Source organism: Ischnura elegans, chromosome 8 (assembly GCF_921293095.1).
Source record: "Ischnura elegans chromosome 8, ioIscEleg1.1, whole genome shotgun sequence".
Taxonomy (NCBI): domain Eukaryota; kingdom Metazoa; phylum Arthropoda; class Insecta; order Odonata; family Coenagrionidae; genus Ischnura; species Ischnura elegans.
This window is the reverse complement of record NC_060253.1, coordinates 67,276,663-67,303,949: the sequence shown is the minus strand read 5'-3', so window position 1 is coordinate 67,303,949 and position 27,287 is coordinate 67,276,663. Positions and strand designations below refer to the sequence as shown.

The following is a 27,287-nucleotide window of genomic DNA, read 5'->3' as shown; positions in this document are numbered from 1 at the left end:
GGTGATCTCACTACGGAGGCGAGAGGAAAGCACATGTTTGCTCACATTTACGCTGCAGCAGTGACTGGGGTGTGAGGGGGTTTGGGGGATAAACCCCCCCCCCCCCCAGAGCTCAGAGAAATTTTTAACATTAATCCATTTTACTTAATGGGATTAATATCCCTAATAGAATAGTGTAAGGATTAATAAAATATCCCTCAGAATGCCGTAAAACTCACCATTTTGAACCATTTATCTTAAAATTCCGCAATTTATTAATCTCGCACCAACCGCTTATCCTGGTGGGTATTACCAGAGCTGGTATTCCTCGGTATTACATACCCCCACACACCCCGGTATTAGTTGCACCTAAACCTCCCCCAGCTTTAATTCCTAGCTGCACCCCTGCGCTATATAGGTAGTAGCGAAGATATTCACCGCCGAAGAAAGGGATCTGAAAAGATTTTTTTTCCTGTAATTATGGATGATGTAAGCAGGCTGTCATGGTAGAATCAGGGATTAAGTGTGGTTTCAACCGCTTGGGACCGTTGGGAATTGCGAAATATTACTTTTAGTATCAATAGCATTGGAAGTTATGGCTGTGTCGACGGCTATAGTAATTTTGTCCCACCTCAGTCAAGAAAATATAGGCCAAATATTTATCTATTTATTTACTATAGGCAACAAATGTGATTCGGCCTATTCCCCTTAATAACCGCAATAAATTGAATTTTAGTTCGAAGGCCAGTAAATTATTTAAGTAGATTCTTTGTTTCTATAACACACAGTGTATCCTTATATCGTCAGAAAAAGGTTTTATCACGGCAATAGCTTTGGATCATAAAGAAATAATTATGAAAAAATCATAATCTTCAAAGTATCTATTTTCACAACTTAACATTGTGAAGCATGGAGTCAACGAATTCATCTCGAGGTATCGTCACAAGAAAATGAATTCATGTCCTGCTCGTACAATCTGGCTGTTATCTTGAACGGTCAAATTATCTCATCCGGAAGGAAGCTTGTCCTACATATTTTCATTCCTTCTTATCGCATGGTTGCAGAAAGGTTCATGCCTGGTTGTATGGCGAGGGAGAAACGTTTATGCACTGAATAAAGCCGATAGGTAGAACTAAAGCCATACACAGAATATTAGAAGTACATACTGCACCCCTAGATTCTGAAGAAAAAACATGTTATTTGTAACTAGCATATGTTATAGAGTCCAAAATTCTTTAGCCAGTAAATAATTTTCGGAGAAGGTTTCACATATGACTGAGCCGCTCAAACATTTCAGCGGAATGGGAGTTTGATTTGAACCCATTGATTCTCTACCCTCTCGGGGGGGAGTGCAAAAGACATCTTTACCTACATTTAATTCTATCGTAATAAAAACATAATCAACTCACGTGCAAAGTTTAAGAAAGATTCATTTAAACTGATTATACAGTTACACAAGACAATGCCATTTTATGATATAGCAATGTTCGACAATTCGGGTGGCCCCGCAAGGGGGACGGGCGCCCCCAGCAGCCCCTCATATGTATCAGCCACCGGTTGGAGCCTAAATGTATGACCGTTTATCATGACGACCCGTTCAGTGACCTTTCAGTTTCACCCTTGGATCTAACTGACAGATCACTGAACCGGTTATTTCACTAGGTTGACAAATTATGTTTAAATGTTTTGATAAATATCTAAAAGAACCTTGTCCACGCATATCAGACCTCAGACTCAGTATCGGTGGAAGGCATGCAACCGAAACTCCGCGGAAAGTAATGAACTCCCAACACCCCCTAACAATGACCTTATCCACTCCAGACTGTTAAGGTGGTACTTATCTAAGATTAGAAAAAATGTTCATTAAAACCAGAAAATATATGTTTGGTTAACCAACTTTGTGATCGCTGTGATAAAACAAATTGAATGTACTTGTATTAAATTTAACTCTCATACGAGCGCTCAAAATAAAAACTGACCAGGCCACGTCTCGGAATATCAGTTTACATGATGAATTCGCGGAAGGAATTAATAATTACCCCCGCAGTGACTACTAGCCTGTTTGAATCCCGACTTCCATTTCCGCGTACATTAATTGCTTTCTTCCATTTCTCTTGAAAATAAAAGTGCCAGATTGTTTTATTATGCTCGTGACAAGCGGTAGGAAGCACCTTGCTTCGCATCTCGGTCATGTTAATTTCCTTCTCAAGAGCCCGAACTCGGCTTGAATAGAGATTTTTTGGAGATATTCCAGCTATCTTTCGATCATCAATCAATTGAAGACAATTTAAAATTTTCATTTGATTAACGTGATTCTGCTTCAATTCGCTGTTCACTCAAAAACTAGTCGGTTGGGGGTGACTTATCTCTACTATCTTATTTCTGCTAAGTTCATTATTTTATAACGATAGTTTTATCAGGTTTTTTAATGATATATATTTAGGTTTAATCAACATTTTTCTCAGGCTTAGACAAGTATCGCCTTAACAGCCTGGGGCGGATAAAGGTCATTGTTCGTTTATTAACTTCCGCGGCGACTTGGCTGCATGCAATACCTCCCAGCGATAATGCATCTGGGGTCCGATATGCGTGGACACGGTTCTTTTAGATATTCAGAAATTATTTTAAGAAAAACCTACTAAACAATTCAGCAGGACAAGTGTTTGATAAAAATACGGAAATTTCATTTGCCAAGTTTCGTAATTACAATTAGAACAAAAATAAAAACATGTGAATTCTAATTCTAATTGTTGCACCACAAAATTATTCTAATTTAATCACTATTTAAAAAAATAAATCATCTTAATAAACGGCCAAAAAGAAGAAAATGACAAAATAAAAATACGATATAGCATAGTAAAATATACTATAGCGTATTTTAAAAGACGGTCGATTTTAGTCCTTGCTATGTATATAGCAGTATGAATCCCGCTCAAGGGCATGAATACTCTTTAGCTTACAATATGAACCCTGCTTGCATCAGTCTCAGTATGTAATGATGAGAGGAAGGTGCGTCTAAGTAGGGAACCATGGTGATATTTGCTGCCATATATTTTATGGACATCAGAAGGCTAGAGTCAGCCACGAGAATGGTTGTTGCGATGTTGTATAAACACCATCATCGGAGTTTATGATGCAGCATGACCTCATCTTTCGGGTCACCTTAAAAGGTCCATTATCATCACTCATATCGTAAATCTATTCAAGGTTTCCTATGCCCATGAGGCGATTGTCAATTATTTGTCTTAAGGCCCGTTTACACGATGAATTAACACGTCCGAGTTATAGTCTGTTTGCGTGAGCGGTTTTTGTAGACCGTAATGGGACATTCACGAATGGATGAACCCAATTAGAACAGGGTCTATTTTCTGTACATGCATTCGCGCAAGTTGGGTGGTTACACGGTGCATTTTCGTGTTCATTCACGCGTTCATACATTAAGACATTCACACGTACGAGTTAATTTACCGTGTAAACAGGCCTTCACACTTCGAAAAACAGGTAATATTAAAAGAATGGAACCACCTTTATTGAGCTCGCGAATTATCGGAAGTAGAAAATTAATTTCTACTTTTTGCCGCTACATATGGAATGGTATCACGTACCGTGAATTATTTCCATAATGTATCATCCATAACCTGGGAAATACATGATGTATTCAAGGTTAATTAGATTTGAAGATAGTTCTTCCAAAGTTGCTCGTTTCGCTCATGAACTCATATCTTTTCTTGGTGGTACACTATGTATGCGGTCGCATCAAGGGCGAATCCAGGATTTTTTTCCAGGGGGCACAAGAGTCTAACAGGCAAACGGTCTCGTCATATTTAAGATTAAAAACAGCATACGGCAATTATTGTGCGAAATATTTTATTTGTTTTAATATGAAAGTTATTAATGTGAAAATATTAATATGTTACGTATATAATAACATTGGTTTTCGAGCCCATTCCCCACTTGGGCGATGCTTTTTTTCGAGCGCTGATTAGTGAACGATCAATGACTGGCAAATCTGTCTTCTTGACTTGGGCCCAAGGCTAAAATGTTTGAGGCTCCGTAGTACACATAACGAACGTAATAATAACCGTATTATAAATCTTGACTATTTTTTAAGCGTCTGAGGGGGAGGCACGTGCCCTTAAATCCACCTCTTGGTCACATTGCTAATTTTAGACGAAATATTCTTGTTTCTGTCCACAGTTCAAAGCGAAGGGATGCTGTGAGGGAATGTACTGAATCTCTTACGCTCGGCCAGTGGTGAGGAAAGTGAAAGGAAATCGGCTATATACATTTATTGCGGTAAGGTGGCGTAATTTCCCGCAATATAGGGGAAGTGGATGCGGTGAAGATTACACTTTACGCCGCTCTATTCCGAGTCCTCGATCTATGAGCGTTGCATCTCGGCCAATCAAAATTAATAGCGCCTTTCTCGGACTAGCATCGCGGAACGTGAGGGATATCACGTCATGTGCATGTGACCGGTGAAAGGAGGATAGGAATGCAACTGCCCATATGTTTTCCACTAGAAACGTCGACGCTGGGTCACCTTAATCAAAATAGATTTTGGCCGGAATATGAGATTGATTACCATGTGTCTGAATCGCTTACTGAAGTGATGAGAAACTAGTGATTAAAATATTTTTATAGACATATTCTATACACATTATGTCATGAAATTGTTATTGGCACAATGGGTATTTAATATAAAAATAGAGGCGGTAAAATTCACATTTATTTCCTCTGCATATCTCACGGGATTCTTACCGCGTTAGGACTCCATTTCTGCCGACGTTTCGATGAAATAATTAATCATCGTCCTCATTGCTGATTGAGTAGCCCACTTTGCAGCTATCGTCGAAACGTCGGCAGAAATGGAGTCCCTAACCCGGTGGGAAGCCCGAGAGACATTCAGAGTCACCGTTCACCGGAAAAGAGTCTAATCCTTCTTATTCACATTTGTTGCCTCGGGACATCTGTCTCTGCACCCTCTCACCTTATTCTAAAATCGATGGCGCAGTATCTTAGTGTGCTCTGTCGCATTCCTACGAGGAAACTGATTCTAGAAAAAGGCCGAATCAAAAATTTGATCAAAATGAAATCGATGCTCCGCACAAAAACTGTCAATTAACAATTAATTGACAATATGTATACAGTGATTTATTGGCACAATTTTTATAGGACATGGAATGAATGCTAATAGATAAATATTTAAATAATACCCTAAAGTATTGTTAATTTTAAAACGACAAGAGAGTACATAGAGCGAGTGAAACATTTTAAATATCAGGGGCGATTGATAAAATAGCTTTGTTCAGTGATCTGAATATGAATAAATACATATTTGGGGGAAGATTTCCACTCTAAGTCCCTAAATTTTTATTAATAGGAAAATGAAATAACTCTCTCGAATCAGCTAAAATGGCTGCCACGAATTTTCATGCTAATTCCGCCTACTATCTATTTTAGTTTCTAATTCACACCTTTCTCCATAGTAGGAGATATTGGAGGAGGTATCCGAATGATGTATTTAATGTGTTAAAATCTGTTGTCATTGGAATTGAATCTCTAATATCATCCTTTTTCCTATATTTTTAACATGTATTTCTAGTGCTTGATAATTGTTAACTGTTAAAACAAAAGACTCTATAGAAGTAGTAAATGAAATTTGTACTTTCATTATTACAATTTCAATTTCGATTAAGTGTTCAATGTGTTAGTTTGTGTCTTATTTTTTAAAATGTCTTAATTTCTTACGATGCGTAAATAATGTGCGAAACTTTGCAAGTGGATAAATATTTCATTAGAGACCTGATTCCAATCACATCAAAGATGCATACATAACCAATTAAAAAGATCAAGTAATATTTATAATTATTGAGTGCAGAATAAAACCTATCCATTCGCAGTGCAAAAATTCAAGCAAGCACTTATTTTATCTGTTAATAGATAAGTTTTCTCTCGATTAATAATTTAATTTTTTCCATCAGTGCAATGGCACCCGTCCATCACCACTTGCGAATTGCCTGCGGAGATGGCGTGTTCTTCTTGCTGGTGAGGACTACGTTGGTGGTCCTGCTTTGCTGTGCCGTTACCTTGAAAGCACAAGACGAGGAACTGAGGCTAAACCCTATCCCCGCGGAATATCGTACAGAGTGGAATGGTAAGGGCCCAGATCAAAATAAAGCAATTATATCATATTTTCAAAAGTAAAGAGAATGCATGGAAAATATTTTTGCATTATACCGAATCTGACTTTGCCCCAGTGCGAAGTCATATTCAATCTAATCCGTTAGGCCGATGTCCTAGTTAAAAAAAAACTAGATGTAATATGATATTATAATTATGTACATATTTGCGGTCAACATAATATCAAAATTTTACCTAACCAATAAATGTGCTTTCTGACAGGTATATAAAAGCAAAAATTATCAGATTGCAATAATTAATATTTGCCTTATTATTATAATTAGAAATAATTTTCCAATTTAGGTAAATTCTAATATAATTGTATTGTAATACGGTCTCGTAACTTTTTTGAAACTGTAATTTTCTTGTATTTTATTTCAATCTAATTTTATAAATTGGGTTAACCCCTGTATAAATAAATAATCATCATTATAATTTTAATTTATCACGCAGATAGCCGAGAGGGGACACCTCTGGAGGTAGAAATCTATCCAACCTCCGCCGATGATTCGCCTGCAGTTACCCTTCCGCCCCCGATGAAGCCTTCGGAAACAGCACCGGTCACTCTACCACCTTCAATACCGCCGACTCCTCCCACCGCAATACCTAGTTCATCGCTTCCCTACACCGTCCAACAGCCTCATTCCGCCGACATCAAGGAGAGCAAAGAAACGGAGGAGGCGAGATCGAAACGCCGTCACGGGAACCTTTTAGACCCCGGCCTCTTCCTCAACTTCTCCCTCACCTTGGGGCACGTCCCGGATCCCAATTCCTCCGTGTACCAGACCATACACGACCCGACGCGGGAGCCGGACAATTCCATCAACACGGAGAACGACGGCGAGGTGTCCGTCAAGGCGACCGATCACCCTCCCAAAGACGCGACCGGCGGTAGTACCGCGGCACCGCCGACCGCACCGCGGGTCACGACCGAGAGGCCGTCAGAGGAGCGGCGTCACCCCTGCCACCGCGAATGCATCGCCGGCGAACCTCCGATGGTTTGCCGCTACTTTTTCGTGCAGGAGTGGTACGAGACGATGAGCAAGGCGTGTTACGCGTGCCCACTGGATCGGTCTCACTGCGACCTCGAGCACTGTATCGCCGCCGATGGCGTCCAGAGGACGATTGTGGTGGTCAACAGGACTATGCCCGGCCCCGCTATCCAGGTGCGTTGCCTCTGTTTAGTTCCTCATGCCAGGGGCGCAGCCAGGAATTAAGACTAGGGGGGGTTTAGGTGCAACTAATACCGGGGTGTGTGGGGGTATGGAATACCCACCAGGATAAGCGTCAGGTGCGAGATTTAAAATTGCGGAATTTTAAGATAAATGGTTCAAAACGGTGATTTTTACGGATTTCTGAGGGAAATATTATTAATACTCACATTATTCTATTAGTAATATCAATCAAATTAAATATATTGGATTAAACTTGAAAATTTCTCTGAGCTCTGGGGGGGGGGGGTTTATCCCCCAAAACCCCCCTCGCTGCTCCACTGCCTCATGCATTCTGATCCTTTGCTCAAGGAAATATTAGTCCAAGCACAGACCCAGTATTGAGTTCTAGAACTCCAGGGCAGGCACCTCTCCTTTCTCATGCGGAATGAAATTTCCTCTTGAAATAAATAAAGCCATTCTTAAAAACCAACTTATGCAATTGACAGTCAAGCACAAACCCAATACTAATGATTTCTAGAATAGTGGCCTCTCCTTCTTCATGGGGAATCAAATTTCCTCTTGAAATAAACGAAGTCATTCTTGAAATTAAATTATGCCATTGACAGACAAGCAAAACCCCTGTACTTATGAGATCTAGAACATCGGCCTCTCCCTCTTCCTGCGGAATCAAATTTCCTCTTGAAAAAAGGAAGGCCATTCTGGAAATCAAATCCTCCCATTGGCAGACAAACACAAACCCACTACTAACAAGTTCTAGAACACTGGCCTCTTCTTAATAGGGAATCAAATTTCCTCTTGAAATAAAGGTCATTCTTGCAATCAAATTATGCCATTGACAGACAGAAATAGCTGATTTTATTTTCCATCTTCCATGTCGTGGAAATTTCATGGGGGTGTGGTGGGGACAGACAAAGATCCTAGGGAAATAGGACTGGATTCCCACAAAGAGCTTTTCAAATGCTATATTTTATGCAGTAAATATTTTTACTGGATCTATAAATAGAAAATGACATTACAATTTATTTATATCCTGTTTCCAATGAGCAATGTATTCACTAATTCATATGTAGTAGTAGATTATGCTTGCATGTGAGGGGTTAAGGTGGTAAGGCTCAGAGACTGCCCTCTCTCCTTCAAACCTGAAGTTTGGATCTGCCCCTGAGTTCATTAGATTTGGAGAATTTCCCTATGACCACATGAGCTGAAGCCAAGCCTTGCTATTCCATTTCCATACTCTAGCCCAGACCTTCTAGCTAAAGTTTGTATAAATGAACCTTATGATTCTCTAATCTAATACATCACAAAAATTAAACTTTTCTCTCCAATAAATAACCAAATATGTATTGGATTCAATTCTCAGGATGTAACTCTGATTTCCTAATCATTTTTCCATAATATCGCATGCTTTGGATGTGATAAGTAATGTAAAATTCTTTCTGAGAAGCACACAAACGTCTCTTTCAGTGGCGCAGCGAGGGTGGGGTTTTGGGGGATAAAACCCCCCTAAGAGCTCAGAAATTTTTAAAAGTCTAATCCATTTTACTTAATTGGATTGATATTACTTACAGAATAGTGTAAATATTATTAAAATATCCCTCTGAAAGCCGTAAAACTCACCATTTAGAACCATTTATCTTGAAAATTTTCTGAAGGAGTGCCCCCACACCTCCTGCTTACCCTGGTGGGTATTCCACACCCCCAGACATCCCGGTATTAGTTGTGCATAAATCCCCCCTTAGCCTCAATTCCTAGCTGCGCCCCTGGTCTCTTTGGATAGTCACTACTTCATTTATGCATATCTCCCTGTTTGATGAGCTTTATGAAGATGTTAGATTTGATAAGGTTGAAAATAAAAGTAGCCATAATAGAAAAGACAATGGTTAGGGTGCCCAGGGTGGGCCTCACGAGAATACGCTCTTGAGGGCTGGGACCAAGTTATGACTTATTTGCCTGGTCACTTCACGAGGGGGAGGAGAGGAAGGAAAAAGGGATAGGAGGCGCCGCCATGATGAGAGTCCAATGACGCCCTTTTAGAAGGGGTAAGGATGGAAAGGTGTGGGATGATAGAATCTCAACGCCATCATATGAAGGCGACACGAGTACCTCTAGCAAAATCAGATTTCCTGTTCCTACAGAAATGGAATATGTATACATATTCTATTACTAAGAATGTTCTTCACATTTTTCTGTAGACGAGTAGAAAAAATAGCAGAAACAAGTTTCCAGGGTGGGCTCACAGTTTCACTCCAGGGCCAGGTCTATAAGTCTGAGACTTTTCACCTGCCACCTAAGGAGGGGAAGGACAGAGAAAGGGAAAAGGATAGAAGGTGCCGCCGCGACAAGAGCCCAGCAACAACTCCAGGGAAAAGATAGGAATGGAAAGAGTAGGATAGGGAAATCCCAATGCCATCATGAGGGCTGCATGTACCACTATTTGCAAAATCATGATTAACTATTCCTTAAGAAATGGAAGAATATTCTATAAGTAAATATATTCCACATATTTTTCTGTAGATGAGTTGAAAAGAAAGTGTACGCATTTCTCTCTGTTTAACTAGATTTTTTATTGCTTTAGGTGTGCTTGGGTGATGAGGTGGAGGTGGTCCTTGAGAACGCCATGCCAGAAGAGGGCGCCAGTCTCCATTGGCATGGTTTACATCAACGAGGCTCCCCGCATATGGATGGTGTTCCATTTGTGACTCAGTGTCCAATCACTCCTGGTGCCTCTTTTGTGTACCGTTTCAATGCATCTTCGCCTGGAACTCACTTTTGGCACTCTCATTCTGGTAAGTTTACTCAATCCCAAATTTCAAAACTAATTCTAAGTCATATTGTGGTGTCACAACTTGCATTGAAAGCTTTATTGGTGTTACAAGTTTCTGTGAAGACTTCTGTGGTGTTGCCAATATGAAGGCCAGTTGTGCGGTGACGTAGCCAGGACTTTCGTTCATGGGGGTCCAAAACCTGGGGCGAAAATTTTTGAAAGACAGGGTACTAACAATAAGTAATGGGTTATTAACTAATTTTAACACTTTTCATAATCAAAAAAACTTCAATTGTTAAAGAAATATTCTGTAAATTCATGATTTTTCAATATTTTGTTTTTCTTTTATGAAGGAAAATAATTGTGTTTTGATATTTTGGGGGGTCTGGACCCCCAGGCCCCCCAGAACAAAATCCTGGATATGGTCTTGCTTGTGCCCTACCCAGAAAGAAATCCTGAATCCGCCCCTGGTAGTGGATGCTAAGGGGCTGAGCCAACATTAAATCCATATTGACTATACGTGGATAATTGGTGGTGGTGAATGATATTTTTTTTCAATTTCCACTTCAATTAAAATTATTTTTTCAGTAACATTTCATATGATTTATCATCCTGATCATCCTACCACAGAGCTGGTTTTGAGGAGTTATATTTTTCAATAATATTTTTGTGGAACTTGGAGACTTAGGTATTATAGCTGTTTCATTCCTTGAAATAATTGGGCTTGAATTTTAATAGTTAGTAATTATAACCAATATCTCAAGGTGTTGACATAATGTGCTATGACTTACATTTGGAAATGAAAAGAAAAACCTAATGGAATAATCAGGGCATTTGGATTTGGAGAGTAAACTGGAGAATAATGGACCCAATGTTATACTTGGTAAATCTTATATTAACACGTTGCGTACGGATGGCGAGAATTCTCATAATTTTTTCCCGTACAATGTATTCGCTTGCGATACCCTTTAAAATTGTTTAGGTTGATGCGCCTAAATGACGAGAATCTTCGTCATCCGTCCGGAACGTTCGGGAAAAAAATGACGAGAATTCTCGCCATCTGTACACAACGTGTTAACAGTATTATTGTGAATGATACCCATTATTTTAAAACTATGTATGTACAAATTTTAACTTCTAAACAGTGTAAACCGTTAATTAGGCTTTTACAAACTTTAAATTTTATACAGTTTTCGATTTTCAAGCAGAAGATGTGAGGAAATGATCAGTTGTATATTTCACCACCTATGTCTCTCCTCTTTTAAAACAAGTGATAAATAAATGTATTTCCATAATTATTATTATCAGGGCTCCAGAGGGGAGATGGGAGTTATGGAGCTCTAATCATTCGCACTCCAAAGGAACAAGACCCTCATACTGCCCTTTATGACACTGACCTGGAGGATCATATTATGCAGGTATTAATTCATAATTTTTTTACACTTCATTTAGCACTTTCCTGGTAAACAAAATGAATGAATTCCTCTTGGGTTTGTGCGCCCGTTCAGAGAAATTATTCTGCTTCCATCCTGTTATCCATTCTCAAGGCTAATGTTTTAAATTCAAGGTCAACATTGAAGATCACATTACGAGGGGCAGGACTGGTTGAGCCCCAATAGTTATGCCAGCGGATCATAGACCAGCAAAGACTTAGCTCTGGTTTAATAATTGTTAAATAATTAATAACTATTGTAAAATAATTTATTTAGAAATATTAAAAGACTTTTTTATAAACTTTTCTTGCCACTCCCTGAAATCTGCTGCCCAGGGCACATTGTCCCTCTGCCCCATTGTAGTTCCGGGCGTGCATTTTATTACCACGAACTTCATTTACCATTTCATTATTTTCTTCTGCTATAAAACTCAAATATTTATATAATATTTAACTGTGTAAACCACTTTTATGGAGAGGGATATTTCAATTTCTCTAATTTTACTGCGAGTAGAGTGAGTGATATTTTAATAAAATATTTTATGTAACTATTTTCAAAGTCTTCTAATGAAAATATTACTATATATAATATCAAAATCTTTGCCACAGGAATCTTTTATAAGTGCCCCAAAACAGAACAATGCAATTTCTCCATATTATCCATCATCTCATAGTTTAAAGTGAAGTAATTTAATGATATCAATCATAATTTCAGATAACCGACTGGTCACATCATTTAGGAGTCGTCACATTTGTTTCTCATCACCATGGAGATGGAGATAACAAGCCACCTTCTATACTAGTTAACGGGAAAGGACGTTTCCGGCCATTCCCATCATCTGCAGCCACCACTGGAAGAAGAAGTGGGCCATCATTCCTACCATTTCCTGTAGAGGCAGGAGTGAGAAATCAAGTTCCTAACACCACTTACACTCCAGTCGCAGTCTTCAAGGTTCAAAGGGTATGCCTCATCAATTTTTTCCTTAACCATCATAAATATGAAAATTATATTTTGTGACATGAAAAGTTTCTTTTCCCCACCGTGAACTCCCAACTAATTGGGGTTCTGAAGAGCAGAGTAGGCAGTAAGTAAACTGCAACCAAATGGCACATGTCAACATTTTTTTGAAATGGGGAAACCCTCGAAACCTAGGGGGTTTCGAGGGTTTTTCCTAAAAACCTAGGGAAAAGTTTTAGGGGTGGATCCAGCATCAAATTTGGGGGGGGGAGATCTAGGTGAGGGGAGTATGGAAATCTTACTAGGAGAGAGGGACGATCTCCCATGTTAAATTTTTTGCAGGGAATACAGTAGATTCCGTTTTATGGGTCCACCGGTTACTTGGGGCAGCCGCTTAATTGGGGCAGATCTTGGAGAACAGAACCCAAATGAGAAGAACAGAAACCAGTCCTATTCTTGCCCCATTTTGAAAGATCTTGATGTTATACTATCCGCAAGAGGATAGGACTTTTCTTTAATAGGGCTTAGTAAAAGACATTCGTTCAGCGTCGCCCGAGGCTGTGAAAAATTATTTTAACTAAATTGTTATAATTCTTGAATTCTTATAAAAATGATAATAAATAACTAGTATAGCTTATTTATTAATCAAATTAATAGTTTAATAAACTTATGTTGCATTATAAACATTATTTAGTCTTCTTTCTACAGTTTAAAAGTTTTTTTATGCCCGTATACAGGATAGTTCGCCTAATTGGGGCAGCCACTTAATTGGGGCAAAGTGCACAAGTCCCGATATGTCCCAATGAACCGGAATCTACTGTAATACACTCTATGATAAATACAACTCAAATCTCTCAAAACATTCATTTGACATTAGATCAGTGTGGCTGTCTGACTTTCCCTACATTCAGACATAAATTTAAGTTACTAGTGAGCAGTGGGTCAAATACTTGACTTAATTGAATCAATAGCGGAAACAGTTTGCAGTCTTAAACAGTCAAACCCATTTTTCCTGAAAAAAAGCCAATGCAGTAGTAGTTTGTTCCATTCCATAATAATTGTGAATACCTAATTCACCACAGCAAATAATCTGCCAACGTAAATTGGGAGTTTACTATATTTAGAAATAATTGTTGGAAAGGAGTCTGAGCAAATAGTACATGTTGTATAGTGTGTTATCTTGTTTTGTATTATTGTTCTTTTGTTTGGTTGATGTATGAACCTCCCAAGAGAGGGAGTCTTAGTTGTTGTTCATGTGATCATGAACATATGTATATTCATGCATGTGATCTAAAGAAGAGATCTGTATCACAAAGTATGTGATGTTTTTTGTGAAAGATTCAGTAATAAAACTTGGTGGCAGCGGTGATGGCTTCGCCAGTTGGAATGTTGGCCGCGTTAAGCACTATTGGGGATATGGCAGTGAATTGGAAGAAGTTTCGGCGCCAATTCGTTACGTTTGTGGATGCCTATTACGACAAGGCAACGGAGGCCAGGAAGGTAGCGATATTGCTACATTCAGCGGGTGAAGAGGCTCAGGAAGTATACGAGTCCTTCCAGCTGGATGCTGGAGATGAAAAAAAACTAGATATCGTACTGCAGAAATTTGACGAACACTATATTCCGGCCACCAACGTGACTTACCAGAGGTATTTATTTTTCAACAGGCGCCAAGATATGGGTGAATCGTTTGAGCATTTTATGTCGACACTAAAAAATCTGAGTTTACAGTGTGAATTTGGAGCACTAACAGATAGCTTAGTAAAAGATATATTTATTAGTGGGATACAGGACAAAAGACTCCAAGAAAAGCTGTTGAGCGTTCCTAATATTGATGCTAAGGGTGCTTTAGCTTTGTGTAGATCCCACGTAGTAGTATCTCAACAGGTACATAATATTAAGAGTGAAAAGGACATGGACAAAGAACTGTTAGTTAAGGATGAGCCCAATGTTGATGTACTTAATCGAAACTGGGTTGGTGGAACGCGACAAAAAACACGGCAGAGGCAGCATCCAAAGGAACTGCGGGATACTCATAAGGGTGTTGAGAGTAAATGCAAATTTTGTGGGTATGTGCATGAGTATGGCCGTTGTCCGGCATACGGCAAACAGTGCTCTCGGTGTAAGAAAAATAATCATTTTGCTAGAATGTGTAGAGCCGCAGGCGGAAGGCAGCAAGTAAACTCTATCAATGGACTCCCGGACATTCAGGAAAGTGATAGTGACCAAGAGATAAGCGAACTTTCAGTGGTAGTATCTTCAGTGAAGCAACAAATGCAGGAAGGTGGTGATTGGTACACGGCTAGTCTGGAAGTGAACCGGCAACTGTTTCAGGTTAAGGTGGACACCGGTGCGCAGTGTAATGTGCTTAGTTTGTTTCAGTACACGGCTTTGGGATTGAATGCCGGTTTATTAAAAAAATGTAAAGTGGTAATTACTTCGTTCACAAACAACAAACTTCCGGTTATTGGTAAATGTGTTTTGCACTGCAGATTTCAAGGGGTTTTTTATCCAATAGAATTTTATGTGGTGTCTCATAAGTGTGCCAATATTCTTGGGTTAAAATCTTCAGAGGCTTTGGGATTAATTTCAAGAATCGAAACAATATCACTAAGTCCTGAAGGGGTTATTTTGGCTAATTATCAGGAATTGTTCAATGGCCGAGTGGGCTGTCTCCCACAACAGGTGAAAATTGTCATTAACTCTGAGGTGAAACCTGTTGTTTCCCCTGCACGGAAGATACCCTATTCATTAGTGCCCAAAGTTAAAAATGAGCTCGATCGCATGGAGAAAGCAGGTATTATAAAACCAATTGTTGAACCAACAGACTGGGTCAGCCAAATGGTAGTAATTAAAAAGAAAGATGGGTCGTTAAGGATATGTCTGGATCCTAGACCACTGAATAAGGCAATTAAGAGGGCTCATTTTCCATTTCCTACGATTGAGGAGGTAGCAACAAGGCTGGCTGGGGCAAAATATTTCTGTAAATTGGATGCTCAATCTGGATTCTGGATGCTTCCTCTAGACGAGGAAAGCTCTAAATTGTGTACATTTCAAACCATCTGGGGAAGGTATTCTTTTCAAAGACTTCCATTTGGTCTCAACTGTGCACCTGAAATTTTTCATAGGATAATTTGTCAAACTTTTGATAAGATAGATCATGTTGTCTCTTTTCAGGATGATATTTTGATATGGGGAGATACAAAAGAGGAAGTTATGCAGGTTTTAATTAAGGTGCTGGAGGCAGCAAAGGCTAATGGTATTAAATTCAATAGCACAAAGTGTGTTTTCTTGGCTGAAAAAATAACTTTCTTAGGCCATACATTTGATTCTCAGGGAATGTCAATTGATAAAGAGAAAGTAAAAGCAATTAATGCCTTGAAACCTCCCACTGATAAAAAGTCATTGCAAAGAATTTTAGGTATGTTTAATTATGTGTCCAAATTTATACCAAATTTTTCAGTGAGGAGTGCTCCGCTGAGGGAATTGTTAAGAAATGATATTTATTTTGTTTGGAGTGAGCATCAGGATAAAGCATTTGGTGATCTGAAGGCTGCATTAACGAAGGCACCAGTATTGGGTTTTTATGATCCTAATTTAGACCTAACATTGAGTGTTGACGCAAGTTCAATAGGGATTGGGGCAACATTGCTTCAGGAGGGTCGGCCTATAGCTTATGCTTCTCGTGCTTTGACTGACACTCAAAGTAGATATTCCCAGATTGAGAAGGAATTATTAGCCATTTGCTTTGGTGCAGAAAAATTCAATCAGTATATTTTAGGAAAGGATTATGTCAGGGTGGAAACTGATCATAAACCATTAATTGGATTATTCAACAAACCACTTCACAGAATTCCATCAAGGTTACAAAGAATGATGCTAAAGCTGCAGCCATACCGTCTCAATGTAGTGCATACTCCAGGTAAATACTTGTTCATTGCTGATACTTTGTCAAGGGATTTTTGTGCTGAAAGTTGTGATGTTGATACCCAATTTGATGATGATGTGGAAATGCAGGTAGCACTGCTGTTGGAAAATCTGCCGGTGACAAGGGAGAATTGGGAGCTGATCTCAAAGCATGCTTCCAATGATACTGTGTATTGCAAACTAAAGACTTACATTTCTAATGGATGGCCTCAGTACTTCAAAGATGTTGATTCTGATTGTAGGCCCTATTTTGAATTTAAGGATGAACTGGTTTTGGTAAAAGGAATGGTTTTTAGGGGTGATAGAATTGTAATTCCTTGTTCTTTAAAAATTGAAATGCTGAAAAAATTACATACAGGTCACCCTGGTATTAACAGAATGATGAGTCGTGCTGAAATGTCCATGTTCTGGTTAGGATGTGGGCAAGACATTAAGAAATTTGTCAAGTCTTGTCCAACTTGTCTTAAATTTCAGGATAACAAATCAAAAAATGTTTTGAAGTACAAAAAACTACCCCAATTGCCTTGGTCAGAAGTAGGATGTGATATATTTGAACTCTATCAAAAATATTATTTGGTAGTGGTTGATGCTCTGTCTAACTTTGTTGAAGTAACTACCTTGGACAATTTAAGGACTATTACGGTGGTGGAGAAAATGAAATCGATCTTTGCTAGGCATGGTATTCCCATGGTTGTGTATACAGATGGGGCATTATGTTTTGACTCTGAAATGTTTAAGAAATTTGCTAAAGAGTGGGAATTTCTTCATGTTCTCTCCAGCCCCCACTATCCAAAGTCAAACGGTTTAGCTGAGAGCGGAGTGAAGTCTATTAAAAAGATTTTTAAGAAGGCATTGGATTCAAATGAAGACCCCTACTTAGCACTTTTAAATTTCAGAAACACTCCTAGAGGCAAAGTTCACTCCCCTGCATCAAATCTAATGAGCAGAAATTTGCGCACGAATATACCGTGTAGTTTCCAAGCTTTGATTCCAAAGATTACATATGATAAAGATCGTCCCATTCTTCAGGAGAATAAATATAAATCAAAGGAGTATTATGACCGGTCTGCAAAATCCCATCCCCAGTACCGGGTGGGTCAAAAGGTCATGTTTCAAAAGAAACCAAACTCCATTTGGGTACCGGGAACTATTTTGGAAAAGGGTCAAAGTCCCAGATCGTATGTGGTTGAGGGTGAGGAAGGAAGGGGAGTGTACAAAAGAAATGAAGTGAATGTGTCAGCAAGGGGAGAGCCAGTCTCCCTTCAGAAGAGTAATCTGAATGTGTCAGCAAGGGGAGAGCCATTCTCTCTTCAGGAGAGTAATCCTGTAGTTAATACGAGGTCTGGCAGACAAGTCAAATGGCCAAGTAAGTTTAAAGACTTTGTCTGCTGATTGTTGTGTGTAGTAATATAATAGTTTCTTTTTTAAAGGGGAAGATGTTGTATAGTGTGTTATCTTGTTTTGTATTATTGTTCTTTTGTTTGGTTGATGTATGAACCTCCCAAGAGAGGGAGTCTTAGTTGTTGTTCATGTGATCATGAACATATGTATATTCATGCATGTGATCTAAAGAAGAGATCTGTATCACAAAGTATGTGATGTTTTTTGTGAAAGATTCAGTAATAAAACTGTACATATATACTTTAATTCTAAAATTTCTTCACATGCTATGTTTTCTCAATGGAAATTTAATCAAACACAAACATTTTCCTATTTCATTTACGGAATAATAATTTTTAACTTTTTATAATTAACTCTTTTTCAGGGGATCAGGCATCGATTCAGATTAATCAATTCTGGATTCCTAAATTGCCCTATACAGCTCTCCATTGATAATCATACCCTACTCGTACTGAGCAGTGATGGTGGAGATGTGAAGCCAGTCATGGGTGAGTACCAACATATTCCTATCATTAAAAAAGGCAAAACTGGCCCCATACAAATGAATAATTCATATTTCAAATATTGAAGATATCTGATTTTAGAAAGGGACACAAACTACAGTGTCACAAAAATGTGAGGCACGAATTGAATGACATTAATGATAGGAAGATGAAGATGCAATGTCATATGAAGATGGGTCCAGAAACACTTCGTTTCCAAATTATACCTCATTGATATATCATGCATGATGGAGCACCGCCTTTTAGTGTTAATCTCGATAGCTTTCTCAATAGCAGATACACTGAAGTTCACTGAAGAAAAAGTCAACGTTTTCCGGAGAGATATAATGGAACAGCAATTTAAATGATACACTGATAGATGAATAGGTATAGGTGAAACGATTGCTTGGCCTCTATGCTCTCTAGACCTAAACGATTTGTTCTTTTATTTGGGTGGACATTTGAAAGGTCTTATGATCAAACCCCAATACAAGATGTTCAGAGTCTCTTTGCCCGTATAATAGAAGGTGGTAAAACCATATTTGATGTTCCTAGGAAACATCAGTGCATCCGAGATTCACTATGAAAGAGCGTTAATGCATTTATCAATTATCTTGGAGAGTATATTGAACATCTCCTGTATAAAGAGCTACAAGTGGTATCCTGGTGTTTTCTGCTGCACTGTCTTTTCCCTGATTGCAGTGCTGGAGACAATGAGGAATAACATGCAAACAAAGCACATTGCATGCATAGTTAGCACCTGATACTGATTTCCATGCATAAAATTTGAAATCACTGTAGATTCATGGTCATATGCTCTACTTCAGCCTGAATATGCCCTTTTTCAGTACATGAAGTTTAATTGCTGGGAATTATGATAGCTTAAAACTTATAATGGGGAACACATGTAAGAAATTCTTATTTGTGGCTGAGCCCCGAAGAATCTAGAATTTGTCAAACTTGTTGTAGTAAAGTCCTCTGATGAAAAAGTAAAATAGGTATAAGCCATGAAATGAAGTTAATACACACAAAAGTATTGTAAATTGCAAAAAAAAAAACTGCCAGGAGTGAACAAAGATCACTACACAAATTTTACATGGATTAGGTTGGAAGCCCCTAGAGACTTAGAGGTTATATGCAAGGATAATCAGTGGCGTAACTATAGGAATATGCTATGGGGGAGATTTGGGGACCGACCCCCTCCCAAACAACGGGGTTCTGAGGAAGATATTCAGTGACTCGTCTCACTGCCATAATATTAATAAATGATCTTTCACTTTAAGCAGATGCAGTTATTACATGTCAGAACTAAACCATGGTTTCAAATAATTTTTTACTTCTCTGAGGCTTTTGGGGGGGATCCATCCCCCTATAATTATGCAGCTGCTAGGCTTAGATTGTTTTTAAAATTACAAAAAGATATATTCCAGAGTGACACAGCGTGCATCATCATAGAACCAACCTATGTCACCTCTTTCCACAGAAAAAATAAAGTATGAGATATTTTGCAAAATGAAGAGGTAAGGAATTGTCTTTCCCTTGACCAATAAAGGACTTAAATAAATTTTAGTTCGTACTTGGTGAAATCTCTCTAAATTTTCATCTTAATTTTTTAGTTTCTCATACATATTAATGGCCTGTGGCCTAACACATTCAAACACACAACTTTTAAGGAGGCTTTCAGGATAGGATATGCAGATTGACCATCTGATGATTACAATTCATCATTGAAACCTGGTTTGTGATAACACTGTGGTATAGTGAAATTTTGTTTTCAATAAAATTTGTGAAATGGAATAACACTATGCAAAAGGATAAAGGGTAATAAATGCATATGATTGATAAAAATAGCTCTTGATCGCAGGGTAATATTTGAAGGAGAAGAAAAGTAATGAATTATACCATACTCAGTTTGATTTTTAGAGGTACAACTATTTTTATCTTGAGAATACTAAAATACTAATTCCAGCATACTACATTTTTAATCACTCCTGAATGATAACATCTTCTCATTGCAGTTGATTCTCTTGTATCATACGCTGGAGAGAGGTTTGATTTCATCCTAGTACCAGAATGGCAGACCAAACAGAGAGGAAATGAAGAACAAATAGGAGTCAAAAGGTTCTGGGCACGTTTCCGTGGCCTAATGGATTGCGATGAGCGATTCACAAGGGCCCATCAGGTAATAATCCCTGTCCCATAATTAGATAATTTAAAGTGAGAAGCTAATTCTCTACTATTATATCCAATCCAAAAGCTAATGAAATTAGGAAAAACAAGTCTCCAAGTATGACAGCTGAAAAACTGGTTTTGGAGATTTTAATATTGGCTTTATAATAATATTTTTTCAACAATATCTGCCTAACTGGCTATAAAATGGAATTTAATAATATCTTATAGGGGTTCAATACATGAAATTTTGTCTTGGAGAGTCAAATTTCATTTTATTTCCCATTAAATGATAGCAATAAAAAACTCTGTAAGTCAGAAAATTTTACTGATATAACTATTCTATTTCAGGTGGCAATCATTGAATACATAGATGAGCATGAGATTAGTGAATCTGTGGATGTAAAATTGCTAAAAGATGTTGAACCTCTGGGTGATGTCAGTTATGAAGCAGCAGATAGAAAAGGACTGGTAAGCACAATCTTTCGACTGCTTCACTTTGAAAATAAATATGTTGTTCCATTAGTAAATTAATAATTTTGGTTTCACGGTCGCAGACTTTAAATGCTCTTAATGTTGGCGCTGGCGCAGAAGGCTCACACAGTGCTGCGGAGTTGGAAGCTATAGGGATGGCCACACCTACGGCAGATGATCCTCTGTTGAAGCCAAAAGCAGATTTCACTTTCTACCTTGGATATGATTTTTATGGAAAAGACAATCCTATTTACCACATTCCAGAACTATACGGATTTCACAAAGGTAATTAATACATGATAATTCATACTTTATTTCCATTGTTTTTGTAATTGATTCATTGAACTCTTCGTCATTTAGGGCTTCTGCAAGTTGAGAATTTCAGTCTTTTTTCCCTGGCCCATTACTTTCGCAAAGACAGTAATGTTACCACTAACCATTTAAAGAAGCTCCATAAATTACAGCTGATTTTTTTTTAAAGAAAATGAACTCAATGGTGGACAGGTTTAGTTTGTGTCATCAAAAAATTACAATTGAAGATAAACTTTGTAATATTTGAGCAATCAAACAGTTTCCTGCCTTGTTGATCAGTCACTTAATTGATAATGGCCAAAACCTATTGTAGACTAAAGTAGAGAAGTAAAAAATTATTATTTCAATCATTTAGTTAAACTTTAGAGTGATTGAAAAATTAAAAGATGACATGTTTACATGGAAAAGGTGATTAGCTATAAACTCATGGTAATGGAGTAAACATTTGCCTCATACACTGTGCTAAGCACGGTGTATTTGTTGTATGAATAAAGAGGATCCATTCCGTTAGCTTCTGAATAAGCTGACTTTCTGAGTGATTTCTAAACAAATGAACTCTCTCCCTGTAGCTTATAATTGCCATTTTTGCTGGCATTGGTAATTTTACTACTGCATCAGCATCCTATTGTGTGCTTATAAGGTAATAAGCCTTTGCAAAAAATTATGTTCTAATATTCATGATTGAGAGGAGAACTAGTAAATTCAAGAGCCCAAAGAAAGTTGTAAAAATCTAAGAATTTTAAGACTAGAATCATATTTTTTGCCAAAGTTTCCATTGTGCGTGAGAGTATTGATGGAATACCATTATGGCATATTATTGCCTGTTTTACATTCATTCACTCCTCAAAAGGTAATATTTGTGGTGAGTTGAAGGTTTGAGACATTAATTTATGGAATTTATTCATATTCAATGAAAATTTAACTTTGTTTTTCCGCATAAAATATTTATTGGATCACTACCATGGTTTCGACCTGCCTGATGACACGGAGCGTTGAAAACGTAGTAGTGATCTAATAAAATTAAAATAAACAGTTTAATTTTCATTAAAGTGAGTCAGAGGACTTATTAAGGCAAGAGCTGATGTTGCATACTCTTCTCCTTCTTCCTCCTCATAGTTCTAGATGATCGACAACGCTTACAGACACCCCAATTGAACCACATTTCATTGAAGATGCCCCATTTCCCACTTCTGACACAAAGGAATCTCTTAGATGATGATAGCATCGATCCTCCTGAATTTTGCAATGCGACCTCAATGGCTGCAGAAGGGAAACAATGTTCCAAACAAGACTTCTGCCACTGCACTCACTTACTCAGGGTACCAACTGGAGCAGTGGTGGAGCTGATACTCATCGATGAAGGTAATTTTAGCCACATATAATCACATAAAAATTTTGTTTTTAATGATACATATTGCAGACCATTTGTAGCAATAAATCAGTTATTCATCGTTGTGTAGGCAAACAGCTTCATAAAAACGATGGCATAGATATCAAATTTTCTACAAGAACTGCCCATGAGAAAATTACATAAGATATTGATCAAGTGATGTCTCTCCTTGGAATTCCAGCATTTCTATTCATAATTCCATGTCTCCGTTTCTAGCATTGCTGCTCAAGTATCCTTTGGTTTCCTACTTATCAACTTCCCAATTTCAGATGGCTTACTCCACTAACATAGAAGTTACTACATGTATGGTTAACTAAAATCCTTAACAAGCTAGTAAAATGAGGTACCATAGTAGCTGTTTGTGGGAATTTCTGTGATTAACATTTTAAGGCAGAGATGAAGTAGAAATTCAAGGAATAGAAAAGAAAGTTTCTTACTAACCCAATGTCATTCACCCCAAATGCATAAAATGATTAAAAATAAAAATGAATATGTATTTCATTCCATTAAAAAGTAATGGCTTAAAGTTGGGGGAAAATATTCCCAAAAAGACAATTAAATAGGAAACTACAAACAATTGAATGCTCTAGAATGTCCTATTCAGAGTAGGTTCCCTGAGTCAGAATGTTTGAAACTTGCTTTACTCCAGAAAATATATGCCTAGGTATTTAGATAATTTTCTTGGCAGTGAATAATGGCTGTATAAAGTGTATAAACTCATAAAATAATCCATGCATTGAATAAGGGCCGTTTAATTTGAGCATAAATAATGTAAATTGAGAAATAAAGTAAAATTCTCAAATAAAAGCTTAATGGTCCACACCCTTACATTTTTTTTAATAAATATTAGTCGCAAATGATTTCTTTACCTATGAAATGATGACCTAAAGGTCCCTACAGCTACATTATGATTGGTACCCATGGCCATAATAATAACTCAGCGGTAGATGGACTAAAAATAGTGATAAAATTTGTAATTCAATTTTGCAAGTAGCCAGTAATTTTAATTATATCTTCAAGTGCTTTTATTGTTTGAGTACCGTTGATGTATAGTTTTGCAAATCTCCACTATCATTTGTATCAATTACATGCTCTCATAAATTCATACTTCTGATTTTTATATTTCTAGGTGTAGCATATGATGCCAACCACCCTTTCCACCTACATGGGCATGCTTTTCGAGTGATAGGGATGGGAAGAGTTGGCAAAAGCGTAACAGTGGAAACTATCAAGGCCTTGGACTCTCTTGGTTACATTCATCGCCGCACCAAGCCTTACAAGCCAGCCTTGAAAGACACAGTGACAGTTCCTGATGGTGGCTACACTGTTGTGCGATTCCATGCTACAAACCCAGGTCAGAATTTAGAGATTTCATATTTCATACTAAATCTCAACTTTAAAGCTCTCCACAATTTGAATGTGCCAAATCTACAACATAATACTAATATTTTTTATAAGACCTATAGCAAACTTCACTTTTGAATTGCTTTCCAATAACACTTTTATACATCCACTCAAACATAAAACTGATTTTTTAAATCACCATTAGTTAACCTAAATGTTAAAAAGATGACATTAGACAGAGACCGTTCCATTCCATTTCATGATTTGTACTACTTATTCCGCCATAAGTATAGTTTATCATAAGAGATTGCTAATACGACAGCTTGAAATAAAAACTTCACATCAACCATTGACCATTTTCAGCAGAACAAAATCAACTGATCATATTAACTAATAAGCCCTCAAATGATGCATACATTTAATTATTTTGGGGTACTAGAAGTGACACGCAGTTCTATATACGTATGTACGTTCATATATGTACATATAAATATATATCCTTTAAGAGTATGCAACCGGCACATATTAATGTGATTGGCGGTCTGTATAACCATCAGGAAATATGCACAAAAAGTCGTATACGTACAAATTTCCCACAGTTTGGGGTAGATTGATTACCTAGAAAATTAAAGTTTTAAATCTTAGTGCCCAAAATGAGCATAAAAACTAATAAATTCTTAATGATCGTACATAAAAACGAACAAAAATAAACAGCTTTTCAACTTTCCTTGACTGATGCTGTTGTCAATTTATTTACCATATCATCTGACTTATAATACAACCCCCAATTTATCCAATTAATAAAGATTTAGGCCTATGCTTAAGATACCAGTTTTAAATTACTATCACTTTGAACACCACTACCCTTGTTGCTTTCATACAATCACTGCATTTGGCAGAGAACCAGTTGTGGCAGTTATTGAGCTCTCCAACCAAATGCGGTGACCATAGATTCAGCGGTCCAGTAGGAAAGTCTGAAAACCGGCGCTATGAAATCAGACACGACATAAAAGATAACCACTGATGTCTGAGAAGATTTCCCAGCGTTAAAAGTTGTCTGACATGTTAGAATATACAGTGCTGGTAAACAATTACGAAACAAGAACCAAAAAAATGGCTGCTAAATAGCCATATGTAATTCCAGAGAATAAAAAACCCTCCTTTTAAAAGCACAGTTACTTGGTATATATCATGGAGTGTAGAGTTTTTTTCCATATAATTTGATTATGGTTATACTCCTCTGCCAGCCTTTAACTTAAGACTTGCAATGATTTCCTATGGTTTATCTAGATAATATTAATTAAGTAGGTGAAACTTGGAAAGGCAACATGCCATCAGCAAGCCCAAACTGCAAGACCTATAGGCCCATACTGTGTCAAAATCAGCATTCCATAAATTTTTCTACACGTAGATACAAAGGGAATTCAATGATTACAAATAAATAACACCATAAAGTAGCATGCTAAGCTATGACATAAAATTAAAACTTTTGAATAATTAAAAACTTTTCTTAAAACAAACCATCTGTACCTCGATTTCATCTGTGAACATAACTTACTGCTCTGCCAGATTTTATCTTCTCAAGTGAAGTGCTTATTTCGAAGGATGGTTGATTGGCAATCACTGCCAAAACAGTACACAGAGTGGTGTTATAAATTATTTTAACTTTTTCATTTTGTCTTGAATGGTCTGAATGAATGTAACTTGGCATTATTATCAATTAATTACAAATATAGAAACAAACTTGAACAATCTGCTTCCTACAACTAACAATGACAGCATCCTCTAAAAGAATTATTTTTTAATTCAGATACAAATTATTAAAATAATCATGACCTTAGAAGTTAGGGTGCATTACTAACATAATTTTAACAAGAACAGATTTCTTTCGCCGATCCTGAAAATGTACAATAGCAAAAATTCAACAACTCATTTTACTTGGAATGATTTCAGGTTACTGGCTTTTCCACTGTCACCTTGGCTTCCATGTAGAGCTGGGTATGGCATTAATATTTAAAGTTGGTGAACACGGCGAGTTTGCTCCTGTCCCCCATAATTTCCCAAAATGTGGCAATTGGGCACCTTTAGATGTAGATGAATTTCCCATTCATGAGGAGCCACCAAAAACCACCAAAATTCCAAACAAATTTAAAAATCTTGTGGAAGAGCCTGATTTAACGCCTGAAAAAAGGAGTTCGACTTCTTCCTCAAGCTCAACAATGTCTTCACATCATTGGACACCCATCCTGCTCCTGCTAATTTATATTTTCAACACCAATCATCGACCTCATTAAATGATCTTATTTGTGTATATTTAAAATTACTTTCCATTATGTATTTGTATTTTTTTGCACAGCCATTAAATCATTTTTTCACAAGTGAGACTATTTTGTTCACGTAACAAATTTATGGTAAAACTTTTTCCAACAAAGAGGTATTACCAAAGCACTCATTTTCAAATCATAACAATACATATTTCCTGGGAATCAATTACATTAAAGATCTACCAGTGAATGGAGAGACTGATTTCTTTGGTGACCAAGTTTCACAAATGAACATCAGCTATGACCAAGACATTTGATTCACGGCAAATAAAATTGACCAGAGGGTCTAATATTCATTTCAGGAAATATTACTGAAAGTATCCCCGCCTAAAGAATACTCACTCTAAGATTTTACAGAATTTTCAGGTAGTGAATTATGGAAAATAGAGGTGACTCAAGAAAATCAATTAGGTAATGCCCTATCCTTGACAACTTAACTTGACAACAATTAAAAAATATAAAAAAAATACGGCCCTCTGATAGGAACTTATGGCACCCGATATGAAGATAACAGCAAGAAGTAATGCCACGTACAAATAATAATCCAAAAACCACTTCACTTGGGACCATTGACCATAGAGATTACAACTGAATGGTCAAGCGGAGTCAAAAAAACAGTTAAAGACCAAAACATTTCAATCCCGTGAAGTACATATATGTACAGTGAGCTCCAGAGAATAGTTTTCCCCGTCTCTCCTAAACAGACAAATGCTCACTATGATGTAATCCATTTTCAGCCGATGATAGTCAAACGTTTTTCATGGAACATAGCACGGCATTATAGGAAACCTTGGTCATTAACTTTTGAGTTCAGTAAAGCAGCACAATTTTCGAGTCGTGATGCCTACAGTTGCCATGTTTGAATGGCACAGGTGTTATAACGTCTGAAAGTGTATGATTGCTATACAGTAAAACTTCAATTTTACGCACTTTGATTTTACATCAAGTCTCGTTTTTACACAGCGACACTCAA

General features: G+C 37.4%; 1 protein-coding gene across 5 annotated transcripts in view; it reads left to right on the top strand.

Moving 5' to 3' along the window:
• Positions 1 to 26,368, top strand: part of LOC124163273 (laccase-12-like) — a 113,679-nt gene extending 87,311 nt beyond the window's left edge. For all 5 annotated transcript variants that reach the window (XM_046540064.1, XM_046540063.1, XM_046540067.1 and 2 more), the window contains 12 exons: positions 5,964 to 6,136; positions 6,616 to 7,328; positions 9,913 to 10,123; positions 11,410 to 11,519; positions 12,249 to 12,494; positions 18,184 to 18,307; positions 20,320 to 20,483; positions 20,822 to 20,941; positions 21,028 to 21,229; positions 22,373 to 22,618; positions 23,776 to 24,000; positions 25,944 to 26,368. In XM_046540064.1, the coding sequence (XP_046396020.1) occupies positions 5,964 to 6,136; positions 6,616 to 7,328; positions 9,913 to 10,123; positions 11,410 to 11,519; positions 12,249 to 12,494; positions 18,184 to 18,307; positions 20,320 to 20,483; positions 20,822 to 20,941; positions 21,028 to 21,229; positions 22,373 to 22,618; positions 23,776 to 24,000; positions 25,944 to 26,284 (2,875 nt within the window). In that variant the 3' untranslated portion in view covers positions 26,285 to 26,368. The remainder of the gene's footprint in view (positions 1 to 5,963; positions 6,137 to 6,615; positions 7,329 to 9,912; positions 10,124 to 11,409; positions 11,520 to 12,248; positions 12,495 to 18,183; positions 18,308 to 20,319; positions 20,484 to 20,821; positions 20,942 to 21,027; positions 21,230 to 22,372; positions 22,619 to 23,775; positions 24,001 to 25,943) is intronic.
• Positions 26,369 to 27,287: the final 919 nt, after the last annotated feature.